At 43.8% G+C, this 17770-nt stretch overlaps 1 protein-coding gene and 1 non-coding gene across 12 annotated transcripts in view; both read right to left on the minus strand.

Annotated features, from left to right (window-relative positions):
• Positions 1-17770, minus strand: part of LOC124048888 (guanine nucleotide exchange factor VAV2-like) — a 254430-nt gene that overhangs the window by 32233 nt on the left and 204427 nt on the right. For 7 of the 11 annotated variants that reach the window (XM_046370044.1, XM_046370049.1, XM_046370043.1 and 4 more), the window contains exons 6-10: positions 11172-11277; positions 10819-10833; positions 7461-7559; positions 6002-6070; positions 5791-5891 (exon numbers count right to left, since the gene is read on the minus strand). In XM_046370044.1, the coding sequence (XP_046226000.1) occupies positions 5791-5891; positions 6002-6070; positions 7461-7559; positions 10819-10833; positions 11172-11277 (390 nt within the window). The remainder of the gene's footprint in view (positions 1-5790; positions 5892-6001; positions 6071-7460; positions 7560-10818; positions 10834-11171; positions 11278-17770) is intronic. The other 4 variants (XM_046370051.1, XM_046370050.1, XM_046370046.1 and 1 more) reach the window with 1 other exon arrangement.
• Positions 14090-14159, minus strand: trnaa-ugc. Its single transcript has one exon. It is a non-coding gene; the product is annotated as a tRNA-Ala (tRNA).

Consider the following 17770-nt stretch of genomic DNA (forward strand, 5'->3'; position numbering starts at 1 on the left):
ATGCTCCTTGTGTGCATACTCCCAAGGCTATTCATGGGGTACACTCAACCATTTGTTAAACAATATGTTGTCTTGTGTCATAAAGTTTTTTATGCAGGGAACACAGAGTTATTTCCAAATATGGCTATTGTCTGCAGGGACACGGGCACATATGCTACTGGTAGTGGGTTGCAAGTATAATTCATGACTAAGTCTATATTTACCTGACGATACTCATCGTTAGGCCTGCCGCCTACTCATTGTCACATAATTCTTAAGTTCTGCAAGCAATGAATATACATCATTATTATAATATAGCTTTCATTGTAGTGGCTATCGTGCCTGCACAAATCAATCCAATGTCAGTGTCATATGTACAGGATAGACGTGGCGCAGGCTTCCCAGTTCAATGAATTACTTCACTCATCATAGGTCTATGTATATTTCTGTCATGTCATAGTGATCTAGCACACGTTTGCAGTCTAAGGTTTCTGTTTGGTTCCAGGTGTATAGCCCATAGGCTTACTCTTTCCCCTTAATGTGTTGAACTGTTTTCTCTCCCTCACTATCACTCTCTTCTCTCTAATCATTATATTAGAATGTATGGAACTCCATATAAAACTGGTGTGTCTTTCATGGTCGTGCCCTGCCTGCCTGCTGTGAGAACTCCCGTGTACTGGTCTACACAGGCTGGTTGCTGCTGTTCACAGCTATATGATTGCATAGGAGCGGACTGGAACTAAGGTGAACCCAAAAGCAGCTTGTCATGGCCACATCGACACTCCATTATCAGCAATCATGGATTGGTATCATAGGAAAAAGAGGGCCGAACATGCCGCCATTAACATCGACGGGGCTGTAGTTGAGCGGGTCAAGAGTTTCAAGTTCCTTGGTGTCCACATCACCAACAAACTATCATGGTCCAAACATACCAAGACAGTCATGCAGAGGGCACAACAAAACCTTTTTCCCCTCAGGAAACTGAAAAGATTTGGCATGGGTCCCCATATCCTCAAAAGGTTCTACAGCTGGACCATCGAGAGCATCCTGACCGGTTACATCACCGCCTGGTATGGCACCTGCTCGGCATCTGACCGCAAGGCACTACACGGGGTAGTGCGTATGGCCCAGTACATCACTGGGGCCAAGCTTCCTGCCATCCAGGACCTATATAATAGGCGGTGTCGGAGGAAAGCCCCGAGAATTGTCAGAGACTCGAGTCACCCAAGTCATAGACTGTTTTCTCTGCTACAGTACCACACGGCAAACGGTACCAGAGCGTCAAGTCCAGGACCAAAAATCTTCTTAACAGCTTCTACCCCATACGACTGCTGAACAATTCATCAAATGGCCACCGGACTATTTACTACCCCCCCATTTGTTTTGTACACTGATGTTACTCGCTGTTATTACCTATGCACAATCACTTCACCCCTACCTACGTGTACAAATGACCTCAACTAACCTGTACCCCTGCACACTGACACAGTGCCAGTACCCCCTGTATGTAGCCTCATTATTTTAGTTTGATTGTGCTATTTTTTATAGTTTTATTTGGTAAAAATGTTGTTAACCAACTGTGCAGTTAAAAAAGAGTTAAGGTCATGTAAGTAAGCATTTCGCGAGAGACAACATGTATCCTATAGTCTGTAAGCCTATTCATTCATATTTGACATTGTAACGTTGGCTTACATGCATAATTGTAGCCTTCCTCACAAGTGGTGCTTTGACATATCAAAGTGATACAAAAACAGAATACTTCATCAATGTGCTTTATGAGCTCAGTAGACCTACTACTGCCTTTAACTTTCATTCTTCTAGGCATTTTCATTTCATTTGTATTTTATCGCGTCATAAACAAAATGTCTTCTGCAATAACTTGATATGTTAAGTCAGTCCTTGCAATCAGTTTTATCTCGAATAATGGTTACATTCTCCAGCCTCCCAGCAGAAAACCAAGTAGCAGGGTGGTCATTAACATCTGGCACCAAGGATCTTCCCTCAGAGACGTGGCCATTCCCCAAACAATTTAATAAAATGTATTTTATCGCGTCCATCTTTTTGTTCATTCAGTTAAGCCTGTACTCGATTGAACTAGAGAGGGTGCAAGAGAAAGAGAGAGAAGAGAGTGAGAGCTCTCTAGAGGGAAAGCGAGTCAGGAGTAAAGTCGGAAGATGGACGTTAAAAAAAGCATGTGGAGGAAACAACCCCTAAACTCCACAGTGGCTTAAGACTGAGCTCTTCTGTGCAGGGACACTTTACACCAGTGACATGTAAACCTTCTCTTTAAATTCCTCTCTCACTTCCGGACGGTGCTACCACCCCTGTTGCCGCTACACCAGCTCTCTCTTTATGGGAACGCTGCCATGCATGTTATTTCAGAGGAAACACCATTTGGAGTAACTGGTCCCCCGGACCTTCACCCCCACCTCTGTAGCGAGTCTGCAGCCGCATCTGGCTGGAGCGTCAGGCCAGTGAGGAAATCTCCTAGCAAAGCAGAAGTGACAGGCTGCAGAGAGAGGGAATATTGTCTGACACATGGCATTGGGAACCCCTCACCTTCACTGAACACATTCAGCACACAGCAAATGGAAGGGAACACAGTGGGAGCCCTCTGGTACAACAGCTCTCTGCTGGTCTCTAAGTACATATTACAGGGTTATCAGGGGTGCTGATTACTCCGGAAATGAGTTTGGGGTTTGGGAAAGTGGCAAGCCCTCCTATGTAATGTATGGTGATCCAGCAGGGGAGCCTCTTATAAAAATGTAGGCTGCCTTCCTAGAGCTGGAACGATTATTATTATTATATTATATTATAAAAACGAAAATGATCAACACCAAACAAACCGACCACTTATCTTGGTGATATCGTTCATTACAATAAATAACCTATAGGGTTCTACTAGAGAAATGTGAAGTTTGAAAATAATAACATGATTGGTTGATTGTTGATGGAACAATTGACACCTACAACCTTTAAATAAGTAATAGTAATAGTTTTAAAAAATAACTGAGGTGCACAATGACGTTAAGCTTATTGTTCAATCTATTGTTATCATGATAGTTCAGTCAATTTATCATGATAGGGATTTCCTCTAAAGTACATTCAAAACTGTCATCAAGTCTTAACACGTTTTAGAGAAGGTGCCATCAGCCACACTGACATTTTCAGCATGGCATTCACTGGACACAGCAACGACAACATGAGAAGCTTTTCATTCATTTTTCAAAGAGACGAAAAAGCTGGTGTATTGTTGCAAAGGTCAATGGGACTTACAAGCGGAGATAACAACATTAATTAAACGAAGCCGGGTCCTCAGAACCAGTCGACGAGGGGCTTTGATGAGAATGGATCCATCTGAGTGGTGCCAAACCCCCTAGTCACTGGGCTCTGTTACTGGTTAGAGAGCCACCCATAATGAAACAACGGGAGATTGTCTGTCAATCATCTCCTGAATACCAAAGGCAGCTTTGCCCAAAACATCCTCCTGTTCCGCATTCAGCAGAATGTCACAGAAGGTAAATATTAACATTCCCTGTCGTTGACATCTCTCAATGCGCTGATGATGGGAAGGTGGGAGGAAATAGCTTTTTAGCTTATTGCAGTGCAGGGACGTTCAACAATCTACAAGTCACAACTCTAATCCTATCCATCGTAGTAATGTTAAAGCCTGAGCTGTAGTAGCATCAGCTGGCAGACCATGTGGTGGCACACGATTAGGCCACGGGCCATAACTAGGAGATGTGCAGTGACCCAGAGCTGTGCTCTGGTTGTAGTGTAGTTGTGCAGTAGGTGTATTAAAAGTCTATGGTACTGTAAGGGCTAAGCATGCTTTAGCCTAGCGAGAGAGAGTTGAAGAGATATAAGGACAGCTCAATCAGATCAGCAGTGGCTGTTAGATAAACACAGGGAGTGTGGTGGAGGGACTTCGTGTTTGGGGAGGAGGTGAGAGAGATTGTGGGATAGAGAGTGTCTTTGCTGTCACGCTCGCTCTGTGTGGTGTGATGCAGCTCTCCAGGTCCCCCCAAGCAGCCCTGCAATGAGCCAATTACCTACACAATCTGACAAACATACTATGTAGAACAGCTGCGGTCTGTTTGGAATGGGGGGATAGGACGCAAACATACCCCCCCACCCCCACACTTTTCCTTACCGGTTATGTACTATAATCAGATCACCTTCCAAAGTGTAAACACAAACATGCTCATTCACAGATTAACACAAGCACGCATTCACTCACACACAAATATATATTACCAGGCTTGGCTCCAGCTCCATGTGAATCCTAAAATGAGGCTGAATCAGGACTAACATTCCTGGAGGGCTGTCGTGGCTGTATCCTGTCATTACCAGACCAGGCCTATCATTACCATTACCTAAAGAGTAAAGTAGCGCAGCTCAGTCGGGAAGCACATAACCACTCCAAACGCATGCAAATCATCACCCACATTACTGTACTGCAGCTGGGGTGTTCAACAGCTCTGACCGCTTTCTCTGCTATACACTAATGTGTTTTCTGGAATCCCTAGTAGATTACAGGAATCCATTTCAACAGCCTACACAGATCACAGAACATTTAGAGCGTGCTCTCTGAACTAGTAATTGTTTATTATCATTATAACAGTGTTACAGACCCAGTCGGCTCTTTGCTCATATGAGCTTTAATTGATCCATTCTGTTTTACACTAATCAAATCAAATTGTATTTGTCACATGCGCCAAATGCAACAGGTGTACGTACACCTTACAGTGAAATGCTTACTTACAAGCCATTTGATTAGCTGTTCATGCGTCTTATGGCTTGGGGGTAGAAGCTGTTTAGAAGCATCTTGGACCTAGACTTGGTGCTCCGGTACCGCTTGCCATGCGGTAGCTGAGAGACCAATTTATGACTAGGGTGACTGGATTCTTTGACAATTTCTAGGGCCTTTCTCTGACACCGCCTGGTATTGAGGTCCTGGATTGCAGGAAGCTTGGCCCAGGTGATGTACTGGGCCGTACACAGTACGGCCCAGTACTGTAGTGCCAGCCTTGGTCTGTGGTGGTATGTAGACAGCTACAAAAAATACAGATGAAAACTCTCTAGGTTGATAGTGTGGTCTAAAGCTTATCATGAGATCCTCTACCTCAGGCGAGCAAAACCCTGAGACTTTCTTAGATATCGTGCACCAGCTATTGTTTACAAATATGCATAGGGCCCCGCCCCGTTTCTTACCAGAGGCTGCTGTTCTGTCCTGCCGATAGAGAGCATAACCCACCAGCTGTATGTTCTTAATGTCGTCGTTCAGTCACGACACGGTGAAACACAAGATATTACCATTTTTAATGTCCCGTTGGTAGGATATACATGCTTTCAGTTCACCCCATTTCTTTTCCAGCGACTGAACGTTAGCTAGCAGAACAGAGGCAAGGGCAGATTAGTCACATCTACATTTCCAGCGAATCATGGGGATCTGGGCCTGGTCGGGTGTCCATAGTATATATCCCTGGCGTCTGACTCACACACACTCATCTAATTTGAGGTGAGTAATCCCAGTTCTGATGTTCAGAACCTATTTTCGGTCATAAGAGAAGGTAGCAGCAACATTATGTACAAAACAAGTCACGAACAACGCAAAAAAAAACTACTAAAATAGTATGGTTGGTTAAGAGCCGATAAGACGGCAGCCCTACCCTCCGGCGTCATCTTTAATAATCCCATCTATCCTATGCGTTATCCTGAAATCCTGGATCTAAATCCAACTGCATGCACACACGGAATACTATCTCAAACATGCACGCACACATACACACAGCTCCCGAGGTCACGCACCTTTCCTTGAAGTCTACGAAGATCTTCCCCAGACCGTTGCCTCCGCTCACCATGTTGAGGTCGATGGCCCTCAGCAGGGCAAAGTGGACTTTAATCACATCCTGTATGGGGTACAGCACAACCATAGTCAGCCTGGGTCACACTAACACGTCACCTCCATCACCTCCATCAGCTCCACACTGACACTACGATTACACTCATCAGCACTCACCTCGAGATTTACAAAGATGGACTCCATGTCTGGTGGACTGAGAACTTGCTTCAAAGGGATCATATAATTCTGTAGAACACCAAAACAGTACAATTGAGAAGTTAAAAGAACTTGCATGGCAATATACAGTAGGCCTAAAGTGCAAACATCATTGACTGAACCTGTTGACGTTGTAAACAAATCGGTAGTAGTGTAAAGTTGTATATTAAACATCAGTTCAATCCAATAGCATGCGCTGGGGGCGCCCAGGAAAATCGATCATAAAAAAGGTTTCCCTATAATGTGTTGCTGCTCGGTGTTAGTAGCTTAGTCATTGTCTTGTATACACGTGTAGCCATTTGTTTGAAGTGCCCATGACGTGCTGTGAGTACCAACCACTGATTATGTGGTCCTTCTGTAGCTCAGTTGGTAGAGCATGGCGCTTGTAACGCCAGGGTAGTGGGTTCGATCCCCGGGACCACCCATACGTAGAATGTATGCACACATGACTGTAAGTCGCTTTGGATAAAAGCGTCTGCTAAATGGCATATATTATTATTATATTATATGTTCACTCGCACAAACCTTCCCTGTTGTTTGAGTAATGTTATTGTATGCTTGTCACATTACATAATCTTAATGATAACAAATAGATCCATTAAAATGTAATGAAGATATGATGGCTTTATTAACCTCAACTCAATCAAGCTCAAACGACTCCTCTGATTATAAGAAGGTGATTCTGGTTTAATTGCATGTTTGTCTGGCTCAGCAAACACAAACACACCCTTAGTCTAATGGATCCAGTGGAGTGGATCATGTCTAACTGGCCATCAAATTGAGAATAATTTCTTTTTCATCATGGAGAAGCTGCTGTTTAACCGCTGACATAATTTACAACCCTAGGTGAATTTTGTGTGTGTGTGTGTGTGTGTGTGTGTGTGTGTGTGTGTGTGTGTGTGTGTGTGTGTGTGTGTGTGTGTGTGTGTGTGTGTGTGTGTGTGTGTGTGTGTGTGTGTGTGTGTGTGTGTGTGTGTGTCTGTGTGTGTGTGTGTGTGTGTGTGTGTGTGTGTGTGTGTGTGTGTGTGTGTGTGTGTGTGTGTGTGTGTGTGTGTGTGTGTGTGTGTGTGTGTGTGTGTGTGTGTGTGTGTGTGTGTGTGTGTGTGTGTGTGTCTGTTTACACACAGAGCCCTGGAGATCAGTCTCTTCCCATGGGACTGTGCCAATAATAAGCCTATCGATCTGCTCCACAGACATTTGTCCTCTCCAATGAACCTGCCAATAGCTGACATTTCCACACCGCACCCAGCCGGAGGCCTGCCAAAGGAGACGTGGCAAAACACGCCTACCCTAGCAGCGAGCTACATCCAACACTGCCAGCCAGCCAGCCACCCACTGCACACACACACACATACGCAGACACGTACATAAACGTAAGTACACACACATACACTTTTCCGTATCTAAGTCCCTCACCCACCTTCTCAATGTCCTCCAGCGTCTTGTAGTACTTGGCCTCAGTCTCCTGGATCTCCACTAAGCAGCAGTTTCTCTTGTCGTCTTCTGTCATGCCCATTTTCTGTGGAGGTAATTAACGACAGGAAAAGTGATGCTGGGATGTCATTATGTCATTACTCGTCCCTGACAAGGCTGTTCATGTGTCTGATTGTCTAATGATGGGTGTCAAACATGTTATTTAGGGATGCAAGGTCATTAATACCAATCATATGGCTTGATGTATGTTATAAAACTATACTGTATAAATACTGTACACGCTGCTTATTTTTACAGTTTTCTACATTGTAGACATCAAAACTATGGAATAACCAGTGATGTAAAGCACTTAAGTAAAAAATACTTTAAAGTACTACTTAAGTAGTTTTTGGGGGTATCTGTACTTTACATTTACTTCACTACATTCCAAACGAAAAATGTGTACTCTTTACTCCATAAATTTCCCTGACAACCCAAAGTACTCGTTACATTTTGAATGCTTAGCAAGAGAGGAACATTTAGAAATTCACACACTTATCAAGAGAACACATGGTCATCCCTACTGTCTATGGTGTGGCGGACTCACTAAACAGAAATGCATCTTTTGTAAATAATGTCTGAGTGTTAGAGCGTGATCCTGGCTATCCATACATTTTAAAAACAAGAAAATAGTTTTGCTTAATATAAGGACTTTGAAATTATTTCTACTTTTACTTTTGATACTTAAGTACATTTTAAACCAAATACTTTAAGACTTTCACTCAAGTAGTATTTTACTGGGTGACTTTTACTTGAGTAACTTTCTATTAAGGTATCTATACTTTTACTCAAGTATGACAATTCTGTACTTTTTCTACCACTGGAAATAACACCTATGGAATTATGTTGTAACCAAAAAAGTGTTAAACAAATGTAAATAGATTTTATATTTGAGTTTCTTCAAAGTATCCAGCCTTTGCCTTGATGACAGCTTTATACACTTTTGGCATTCTCTCTACCAGCTTCATGAGGTAGTCACCTGGAATGCATTTCAATTAAAAGGTGTGCCTTGTTAAAAGTTAATTTGTGGAATTTATTTCCTTCTTAATGCATTTGAGCCAATCAGTTGTGTAGTGACAAGGTACGGGTGGTATACAGATGAAAGCCCAATTTGTTAAAAGACCAAGTCCATATTATGGCAAGAACAGTTCAAATAAGCAAAGAGAAACAACAGTCCATCATTACTTTAAGACAGGTCAGTCAATGCGGAAAATGTCAAGAACTTTGTAAGTTTCTTCAAGTGCAGTCGCAAAAACCATCAAGCACTATGATGAAACTGGCTCTCATGAGGACCACCACAGGAAAGGAAGACTAAAAGTTATCTCTGCTGCTGAGGATAAGTTCATTAGGAGTTAACTGCACATCAAATTGCAGCCCAAACAAATGCTTCACAGAGTTCAAGTAACAGACACATCTAAATATCAACTGTTCAGAGGAAACTGCGTGAATCAGGCCTTCATGGTCGAATTGCTGCAAAGAAAACACTACCAAAGGACACCAATAAGAAGAGACTTGCTTTGCCAAGAAACACGAGCAATGGACATTAGACCAGTGGAAATCTGTCATTTGGTTCGATGAGTACAAATTTGAGATTTTTGGTTCCAACCACCGAGTCTTTGTGAGATGCAGAGTAGGTGAACGTATAATCTTCGCATGTGTGGTTCCCACCGTGAAGCATGGAGAAGGAGGTGTGATGGTGCTTTGCTGGTGACACTGTCTGTGATTTATTTAGAATTCAAGGCACACTTAACCAGCATGTCTACCACAGCATTCTGCAGCAATACACCATACCATCTGGTTTGCACTTAGTGGGACTAGCATTTGTTTTTCAACAGGACAATGACCCAACACACCTCCAGGCTGTGTAAGGGCTATTTGACCAAGAAGGAGAGTTATGGAGTGCTGCAACAGATGGCCTGGCCTCCACAATTACCCAACCTTAACCCAATTGAGATGGTTTGGGATGAGGTCGACCGCAGAGTGAAGGAAAAGCAGCCAACAAGTGCTCAGCATAAGTGGGTACTCCTTCAAGACTGTTGGAAAAGCATTCCAGGTGAAGCTAGTTGAGAGAATGCCAAGAGTGTGCAAAGCTGTCATCAAGGCTAAGGGTGGCTAATCTCAAATCTCAAATATATATATTTTCCCTTTGAGTTACATTCATTAATGTACAGTACCCGATGCCAATAGGGAGCTGTGACTGTCAACATGACCAGACAGGGGGATAGCAGAACAGCGCCCAGCTACACCCAGAGGCCCTGCAGCACTGCATCCAAACCACTCAATGGGAATTTGATGAGCACTTTTAATGAACTGAGCCCAATTCTCACTCATCACTCCATCATGACCCAATAGAATATGATACTTTTGATTAACTGTAATTGCTGGGACCCGGTCATGTAACGCAAGCCGATTGGCCGTGTTGTGGGAAGCGGTTACATAAACGCTGGAACTGTGGGATTTATAACGAGTTGAGTGCCGGCTGGCTTGCTCACGGGCAAGTGCTAATGAACATCTGTGTCTGCAGCTCTGTATCTTCGGCAACATCTGGGGCCAGTGCAGAGTAGAACGGGGCTGGAGAGGGTGGACCAGCCAAGGCAAACACCCCGCCCAGCGCATCCCATTCATTTAGAAGCGCAAACGGCCCAGCAGCATCGGATCAGTGAATCACAATGCAATGCTAAAGTTAGAGACGGGTGAAGAAAATAACATCTGCGACTGTAACAGTCGGATAAAACGACCCGGCCAAAACCTCTGACATCATCTCCGTCTTAACTGCCTGTGTGGCTGCGGCTGTCAGCAGTCTTGGTTGTTGTGTTGAGAGGACTATTCATTCTATTGTGTCATCTGGAACAGAACTGAAGGTTTATAAGCAGTTCTGATAATACAACAAGTCAAACCAGAGTCAATTAGACTCAAAGGCCCAGATCCTGCTGGGTATCAGAAGACAATCAGGTGTGTTGGAGAGCACAGCCACAGAACTGACATAGGAACTGATGAAGGCTGTATTGGGGTTTGATCTGGCTGCTTTTGATGATGTCATATTGTGGCAATGTCATGGTGTTGATGGTGATATGTTGATGTCATGGTGAGTCACACACACAGGGGCAGATGGGGATTCCCTTGACCTGTGCTGAACGCCATTGATCTAATGGCGTGGTCATCTGAGAGGAAGGGTGTTGGGGGGGACATGTCAGACTGATGAACAGAGCGTGGTCATCCGAGAGGAAGGGTGTTGGGGGGGACATGTCAGACTGATGAACAGAGCTGCTTAGCTGGATGACAGAACGGTGAGTCAGGGCACTTACCTGCATGTATCTGATCTGCAGCGTAAGGAATGGGAAAACATAAGAGGTGAGCAGAGCAGAACAGAACACACCGACGGGTAGAGAGCAGCAGAGAGGACAAACACACCCACGTACACAGATAGAGAGACAAGTAGAGAATTACACGCACTCACACCCACGTACACAGATAGAGAGACAAGTAGAGAATTACACGCACTCACACCCACGTACACAGATAGAGAGACAAGTAGAGAATTACACGCACTCACACCCACGTACACAGATAGAGAGACAAGCAGAGAATTACACGCTCTCACACCCACGTACACAGATAGAGAGACAAGCAGAGAATTACACAAACACAAATCTCTTACCATGGGTTGTCGAACTTCCACCTTGATGATGTCCTCGTAGATGTCATCTCCATCGTCCTCACAGGGAACACAGTCGTAGATGTCATCCTCCCCCACGTCATGCTCACTGGGAAACACACACACTCAGTCAGTTATCCAATTGCAATTTCTTCTGAAAGGGTGATTACGAGACTTAAGACTGAAGGTTAACTACAACATTGAGATCAGATTAGGCACTTGACACTTTGCTGAGCGCTAAACTAACTGTAGGTTCCCATTAGCCGTCATCAGCAGGGCTGAGGAGTCAGGAAATCAGGCCACAGTGGTGATCTATGTCATTTCCATCCCACTTCACTCTTCACAACCACTCCACAAACATGTCTCCCTGATGTACGACGCCTAATTACTAACAGAAGTTGAGGGTCGGCCCAGTAGATAATGTAGTGAGATCCCATTAAGAGCTGCAGCAGTACAGAGTTGAAAAGCATTTCTGTGTATTTACTATGGGTGGAGTTGTGCACATGTGTATGTTTATCTGTGTGTGTGTGTACTCATGTAAGTGTGAGACAGGAACCCAGTGCCCTCCCTGACAGTCCAGTGTACATCCAAGATTGGAGACAAGATCAATTCAGCACCAGGGGCCTTGGATCCATGTGTGCCTCGTCACCCCACTGACAGCCACAGTGGCATCCATCAGCCCACACCCAGCCATCCTCCTCTTGGTCACACATGGCCCCATCTCAGCCTGGACCGTCTTAAACCAGCCTGACAACCATAAAAGATGTCTTTCCCTATCCGTGACTAAGCCACCTGTTACATACTGTTGTGGTTCTATGGTCATGACGTTCTCCACCAGCACAGGCATACGGCTCGCCTTAGACCACCACAGAGAGCTCCCTCTGCCCCCGCCCCCTCTCTCTCTCCCTCTCCTTCTCTCTTTCTGCTCTAGCCACATCTAAAGCCTCTGTCGAACATCAAAACACCATTCTATGCTAATTCTCGCTACCAGAAAACACGGAAATCCTGAAAGGCTCCAAGTTGTTTGTTCCCTTCAGTCATTTTCTGAGGACTAAAGAAAACACAAAGCGAAGTGAATTGAACGCCTGCTCCAGGCATTGTAAGAATGTGGTTGTTTGACAGCGTAACCGAGGGAATAAAAGGCAGTGGTCTAATGAACGTATTTTTCTATTGAAACTCATTAGTTCCAGTTTTCTACCTACTATACTGTAAAATACTGAGACCTGGAGGCCATGGTAAACTGGGGAAACGGTTTATTTTGGTTTTCTTTTGGCACCACACTGACTGAATGACCTTTAATTAGCAGAGATTCCAGCAGTGCACAGGCTCAGACTGTGATGCGCGCACGTGCGCGTGTGTGTGTGTGTGTGTGTTTGTTTTGTTTATTAGGATCCCCATTAGCTACTGCACATGCAGCAGCTACTCTTCCTGGGGTCCACATAAAACATACACATCAAAGTACAGAACAGTTATAGACAAGGAAATTCAATTAGATTACATTTAAAAAATAAATATAACACTTAAACATTAAGCTATAATCCCTTATTGATGTCACTTGTTAAGTCCAGTGTAGATGAATGGGAGGAGACAGGTTAAGGAAGGGTTTTTAAGAGAGATCCAACACGATTGGCATACACTGTAGTTGGTTGAGTGACAACCTGGGTCATGCACCAGGCATTCGTCACAGTAAGAAGCCTCTTCTTGAGAGGACAACTAGGTGATGAACAGTCAACGTTCAGGACACCAAGAAAATACATAGCAGCCCCCTTAAAGAATAGGCTTCAGATGAGGCAAGTGAACCTGCAACCACAGCACCTCTACTTCATTTGTCATGAGATCCTCTCTGAGCGTTACAGGAATATGGCTCTGAATATATAGAGCAACACATCCTCCATAGATATTTCTGTCTTTTCTATAGATCTTATATCCTTGTATTCCTACTATATCATCAAAGGTGCTGTCTGAGTGAGTCTCAGAAATGGATTAGTAAATTAGCAAATTACTAATCTCATGAACTCTGTTTCTTAGGCTACATATATTGACATGAACTAATTTGAACCCTTTCCTGGGTGGCTTATCTAAAACTGAAATCATATTGATAATAGATTGTATTCCTAAGAATTATATTTCTTATAATAACAAAGATTTTGGGGGATTTATGTTCAGTAGATGCCTTTTCTGGTTTAGCTCAGCTGCAGCAGGGTGCTCTATTCTTCGTGCCACTTCTGGATAGTTGTCTTGCTGGAAAGTTGGTCTCAATGGTACAGGGGTGTCGGCATGAGGGTAATGGCTTGGGGGGATGCTGTCATGTCAGCATGGGAGGTAATGGGCATGGGAGGTCATTCTCATTCTTGTGACATGTATAGGTCATTCAGTTTGGAGGGTTTCCATATTACCATACCACCACAGTAGAGTAGAACTGTCTCTTAAACATTCCCAAAGTCTAGTTACTGTATCTTGTCAGGATTGGGAGAGTTAATATTGCTATCAACCAGTTTACTCTTCTATTTGAAGGTAAGTGCAAATTTCTCTGTTGCTCTGAAAAGGTTAATAGCAAACAGAGACATATTTTCCATTCAATGGAATTAATAGCATAGGACAAAAATGTAATCTAATTTGATGTATTGTGGGCTTGGTTAACTCTGACCTTCCCTATTTACCATCCTACTGTATGTGACTGGAATATTATCTTGTGACCTTTGCGGATGGCGTGAATAGAAAAAACAAATGAAGAAGAGCGCTACAGCCTCCATCAAATATTGACGATTGTCCTTCTCCTTGTGTGGGACCAGTTGCAAGTTTTAATTGAGGTGGTGCCACTCTACATGATGTGTTTCCTCTTCCTTCCTTTACATTTGACTTATTTAACAGACACTCTTATCCAGAGCGAATTACAGTTGTGAGTACATACATTTTCATACTGGTCCCCCGTGGGAATCGAACCCACAACCCTGGCGTTGCAAGCACCATGCTCTACCAACTGAGCCACACAGGTCCCTTATTGGGTGTGACTCTCGCTGCATACAGATGGGAAGAGTGGGCCGGCACACTACCGCCATGTCTGAGCTGCCTATCACCAGAGTGCAGTCTGTTCTGAAGGCACCCATGACCCCACAGAGACACATTTGTTCAGGGGTTGGGGCAATATTTAGGAAGAAATCACATTCTTGCACAAAACCCTAGAGACAGGCTGAATGATTAGCTGAATGATGATAATGATGATGGTGATGATGGTGAGTGCAGCGATCTGCGTATGAACTGTATGGGGAGTGAGGAGGAACAAGATGAACTAGCTCCTGAGGGGGGGGATCTGTGTGTAGATGAGTGTGAATGTATGTCTGTGTGTGTCTGTATGAGTGTGCGCACTGGCACATGCATGAGTGTGTGTACAAGAGATATGAGAGTGTGTGCTTCCGACTCTGCTCCTCTCCTCTTGACTCACTCCTGTATTTTGGGCAAATTATCTTGTCTGATTTCACAGTGCAGGGCCAGAGGAGGTCCAGCGTGTCCGCACGCAATGGGCTCTGTGTCTTCTGCTCTACTGCTCTCCGCTACAGCCCGCATCCCAACATGGACACTCTTAATCACTGGACTTTCATCAAGGGCTACATACGGACCTCTGGGTTACAGGTTTCTAGTAGAACTAACATGTTTTTAAAGCTGACAACTGACGATTTTGAAGCATAATCATACAGATATCTGGGCTCTGGCACCACCACCCCCTCTCACTCTCAGTGCAATTCCCACGCTCCTGCGAGAGTGACGTTTTAATGCTGTGATCCTGTCTTGTGGAGTCAGCTCATAGATCTAAAGTGCAGTGGAAAAGTATTTGTCCCCTTTCAGATTTGTTCTACTTTTGCATATTTCTATACTGAATGTGATTTTCAACCTGAAACCTAATATTAGATCAAGGGAACCTGCGTGAACAAATAACACAACAATTACATACTTATTACATTTATTACAAAACAATTTTATGCAACACCCAATACCCCTGTGTGAATAAGTAATTGCCCCCTTACACTCAACAACTGGTTGTGCCACCTTCAGCGGCAATGACGCCAATCAAACGCTTCCTGTAGTTGTTGATCAGTCTCAGTCACTGTGGAGGAGTTTTGGCCCACTCTTCCATGCAGAACTGCTGTAACCCAGCGACATCTGTGGGTTTTCAAGCATGAACTGCTCCTTTCAAGTCCTGCCAATAAGACTTGATTGTGTGTTTCGGGTCATTGTCTTGCTGCACGATCCAGCTGCGCTTCAGCTCACAGACGGATGGCCTGACATTCTCCTGTAGAATTAGAGCATAATGAATGGTTCCTTCTATTAAGTCAAGTTGTTCAGGTCCTGAGGCAGCAAAGCATCCCCAAACCATCACACTACCACCATGCTTGACTGTTGGTATGAGGTTCTTACTGTGGAATGCAGCGTTCGGTTTCCTGTGAGCTGAAGCATAGCTGGGTCATGCAGCAAGACAATGATCCAACACACACAATCTAGTTTACATGAAAATGGCTAAAAAGCAACACATTTAAAGTTTTGGCATGGCTTAGTCAAAGTCCAGACCCAATCTCAATGTGGATGTTGTGGCAGGACTTCAAACGAACAGTTCATGCTTGAAAACCCAAAGTTCATGCTTGAAAACCCACAAATGTCGCTGAGTTACAGCAGTTCTGCATGTAAGAAGTGGGACAAAACTCCTCCACAGCGACATGAGAGACTGATCAACAACTAAAGGAAGCATTTGGTTACAATTATTGTCACAACTAGTTATTGAGTGTACGGGGGCAATACATTTTTCACACAGGTCAATTGGGTGTTGCATAACTTTGTTAATTAAATAAATAAAATAAGTATAATTTGTGTTATTTGTTAACTCGGGATCCCTTTATCTAATAGTAGGTTTTGGTTGAAGATTCAACGTTCAGTATCAGAAATATGCCAAAATAGAGAAAATCAGAAAGCGGTCAAATACTTTTTCACAGAGCTGTACATATTAAATCACATGTTTGGACATTGACCAGGGAGCTACAGCAAGTCTGGCTGCTCTGGGTTGGCTTGGCAACACTGACCATCACCTGGTAAAGGGTCATCTCAGGCTCCTACTGATATCATCATCATTTCTAATGCCCTTGGATTAGATCTACTCTTAAATGGAAGTTTCAAAATGACAGATTTTGAAATACTGTAGATCCAACGGGACTGGTCACATTTTCACATCAGTGCAGTCAGTTTTTGAGATTTGTATCTCTGCATGTCAAAAATGTCAAAAATGTTATAAATTGATTTGCATTTTAATGAGAGAAATAAGTATTTGACAAAACCCTTGTTGGCAATCACATGGGTCAGACGTTTCTTGTAGTTGGCCACCAGGTTTGCACACATCTCAGGAGAGATTTTGTCCCACTCCTCTTTGCAGATCTTATCCAAGTCATTGAGGTTTTGAAGCTGACGTTTGGCAACTCGAACCTCCAGCTCCCTCTACAGATTTTCTATGGGATTAAGGTCTGGAGACTGGCTAGGCCACTCCAGGACCTTCATGTGCTTCTTCTTAAACCACTCCTTTGTTGCCTTGGCCGTGTGTTTTGGGTCATTGTCATGCTGGAATACCCATCCACGACCCATTTTCAATGACCTGGCTGAGGGAAGGAGGTTCTCACCCAAGATTTGACGGTACATGGCCCCGTCCATTGTCCCTTTGATGCGGTGAAGTTGTCCTATCCCCTTAGCAGAAAAAAAACAAAGCATAATGTTTCCACCTCCATGTTTGACGGTGGGGATGGTGTTCTTGGGGTCATAGGCAGCATTCCTCCTCCTCCAAACACGGCGAGTTGAGTTGATGCCAAAGAGCTCCATTTTGGTCTCAACTGACCACAACACTTTCACCCAGTTGTCCACTGAATCATTCAGATGTTCATTGGCAAACTTCAGACGGGGCATGTATATGTGCTTTCTTGAGCAGGGGGTCCTTGCGGCAGCTGCAGGATTTCTGGATTTCAGGGAGATTGACAGTTTTTTTGTGTTTCTTCCGTTTGCGAATAATCACACCAACTGTTGTCACCTTCTCACCAAGCTGCTTGGCGATGGTCTTATAGCCCATTCCAGCCTTGTGTAGGTCTACAATCTTGTCCCTGACATCCTTGGAGAGCTCTTTGGTCTTGGCCATGGTGGAGCGTTTGGAATCTGATTGATGGATTGCTTCTGTGGACAGGTGTCTTTTATACAGGTTACAAACTGAGATTAGGAGCACTGTATAAAAGACACCTGGGAGCAGGAAATCTTTCTGATTGAGAGGGGGTCAAATACTTATTTCCCTCATTAAAATGCAAATCAATTTATAACATTTTTGACATGCGTTTTTCTGGATTTTTTGTTGTTATTCTGTCTCTGTCACTGTTCAAATAAACCTACCATTAAAATTATAGACTGATCATATCTTTGTCAGTGGGCAAACATACAAAATCAGCAGGGGATCAAATACTTTTTCCCCTCACTGTGTATGGGGAATTTCAACTCTCTCTCTCTGCAGACTGCAGGGTGTGCAGACCAAATTCAATGGAAGGTCATTCTGGTTTTCACCACCAGGCTGGCGATGCAATTACTGA

This window comes from Oncorhynchus gorbuscha, linkage group LG11 (assembly GCF_021184085.1).
Source record: "Oncorhynchus gorbuscha isolate QuinsamMale2020 ecotype Even-year linkage group LG11, OgorEven_v1.0, whole genome shotgun sequence".
Classification (NCBI taxonomy): Eukaryota; Metazoa; Chordata; class Actinopteri; order Salmoniformes; family Salmonidae; genus Oncorhynchus; species Oncorhynchus gorbuscha.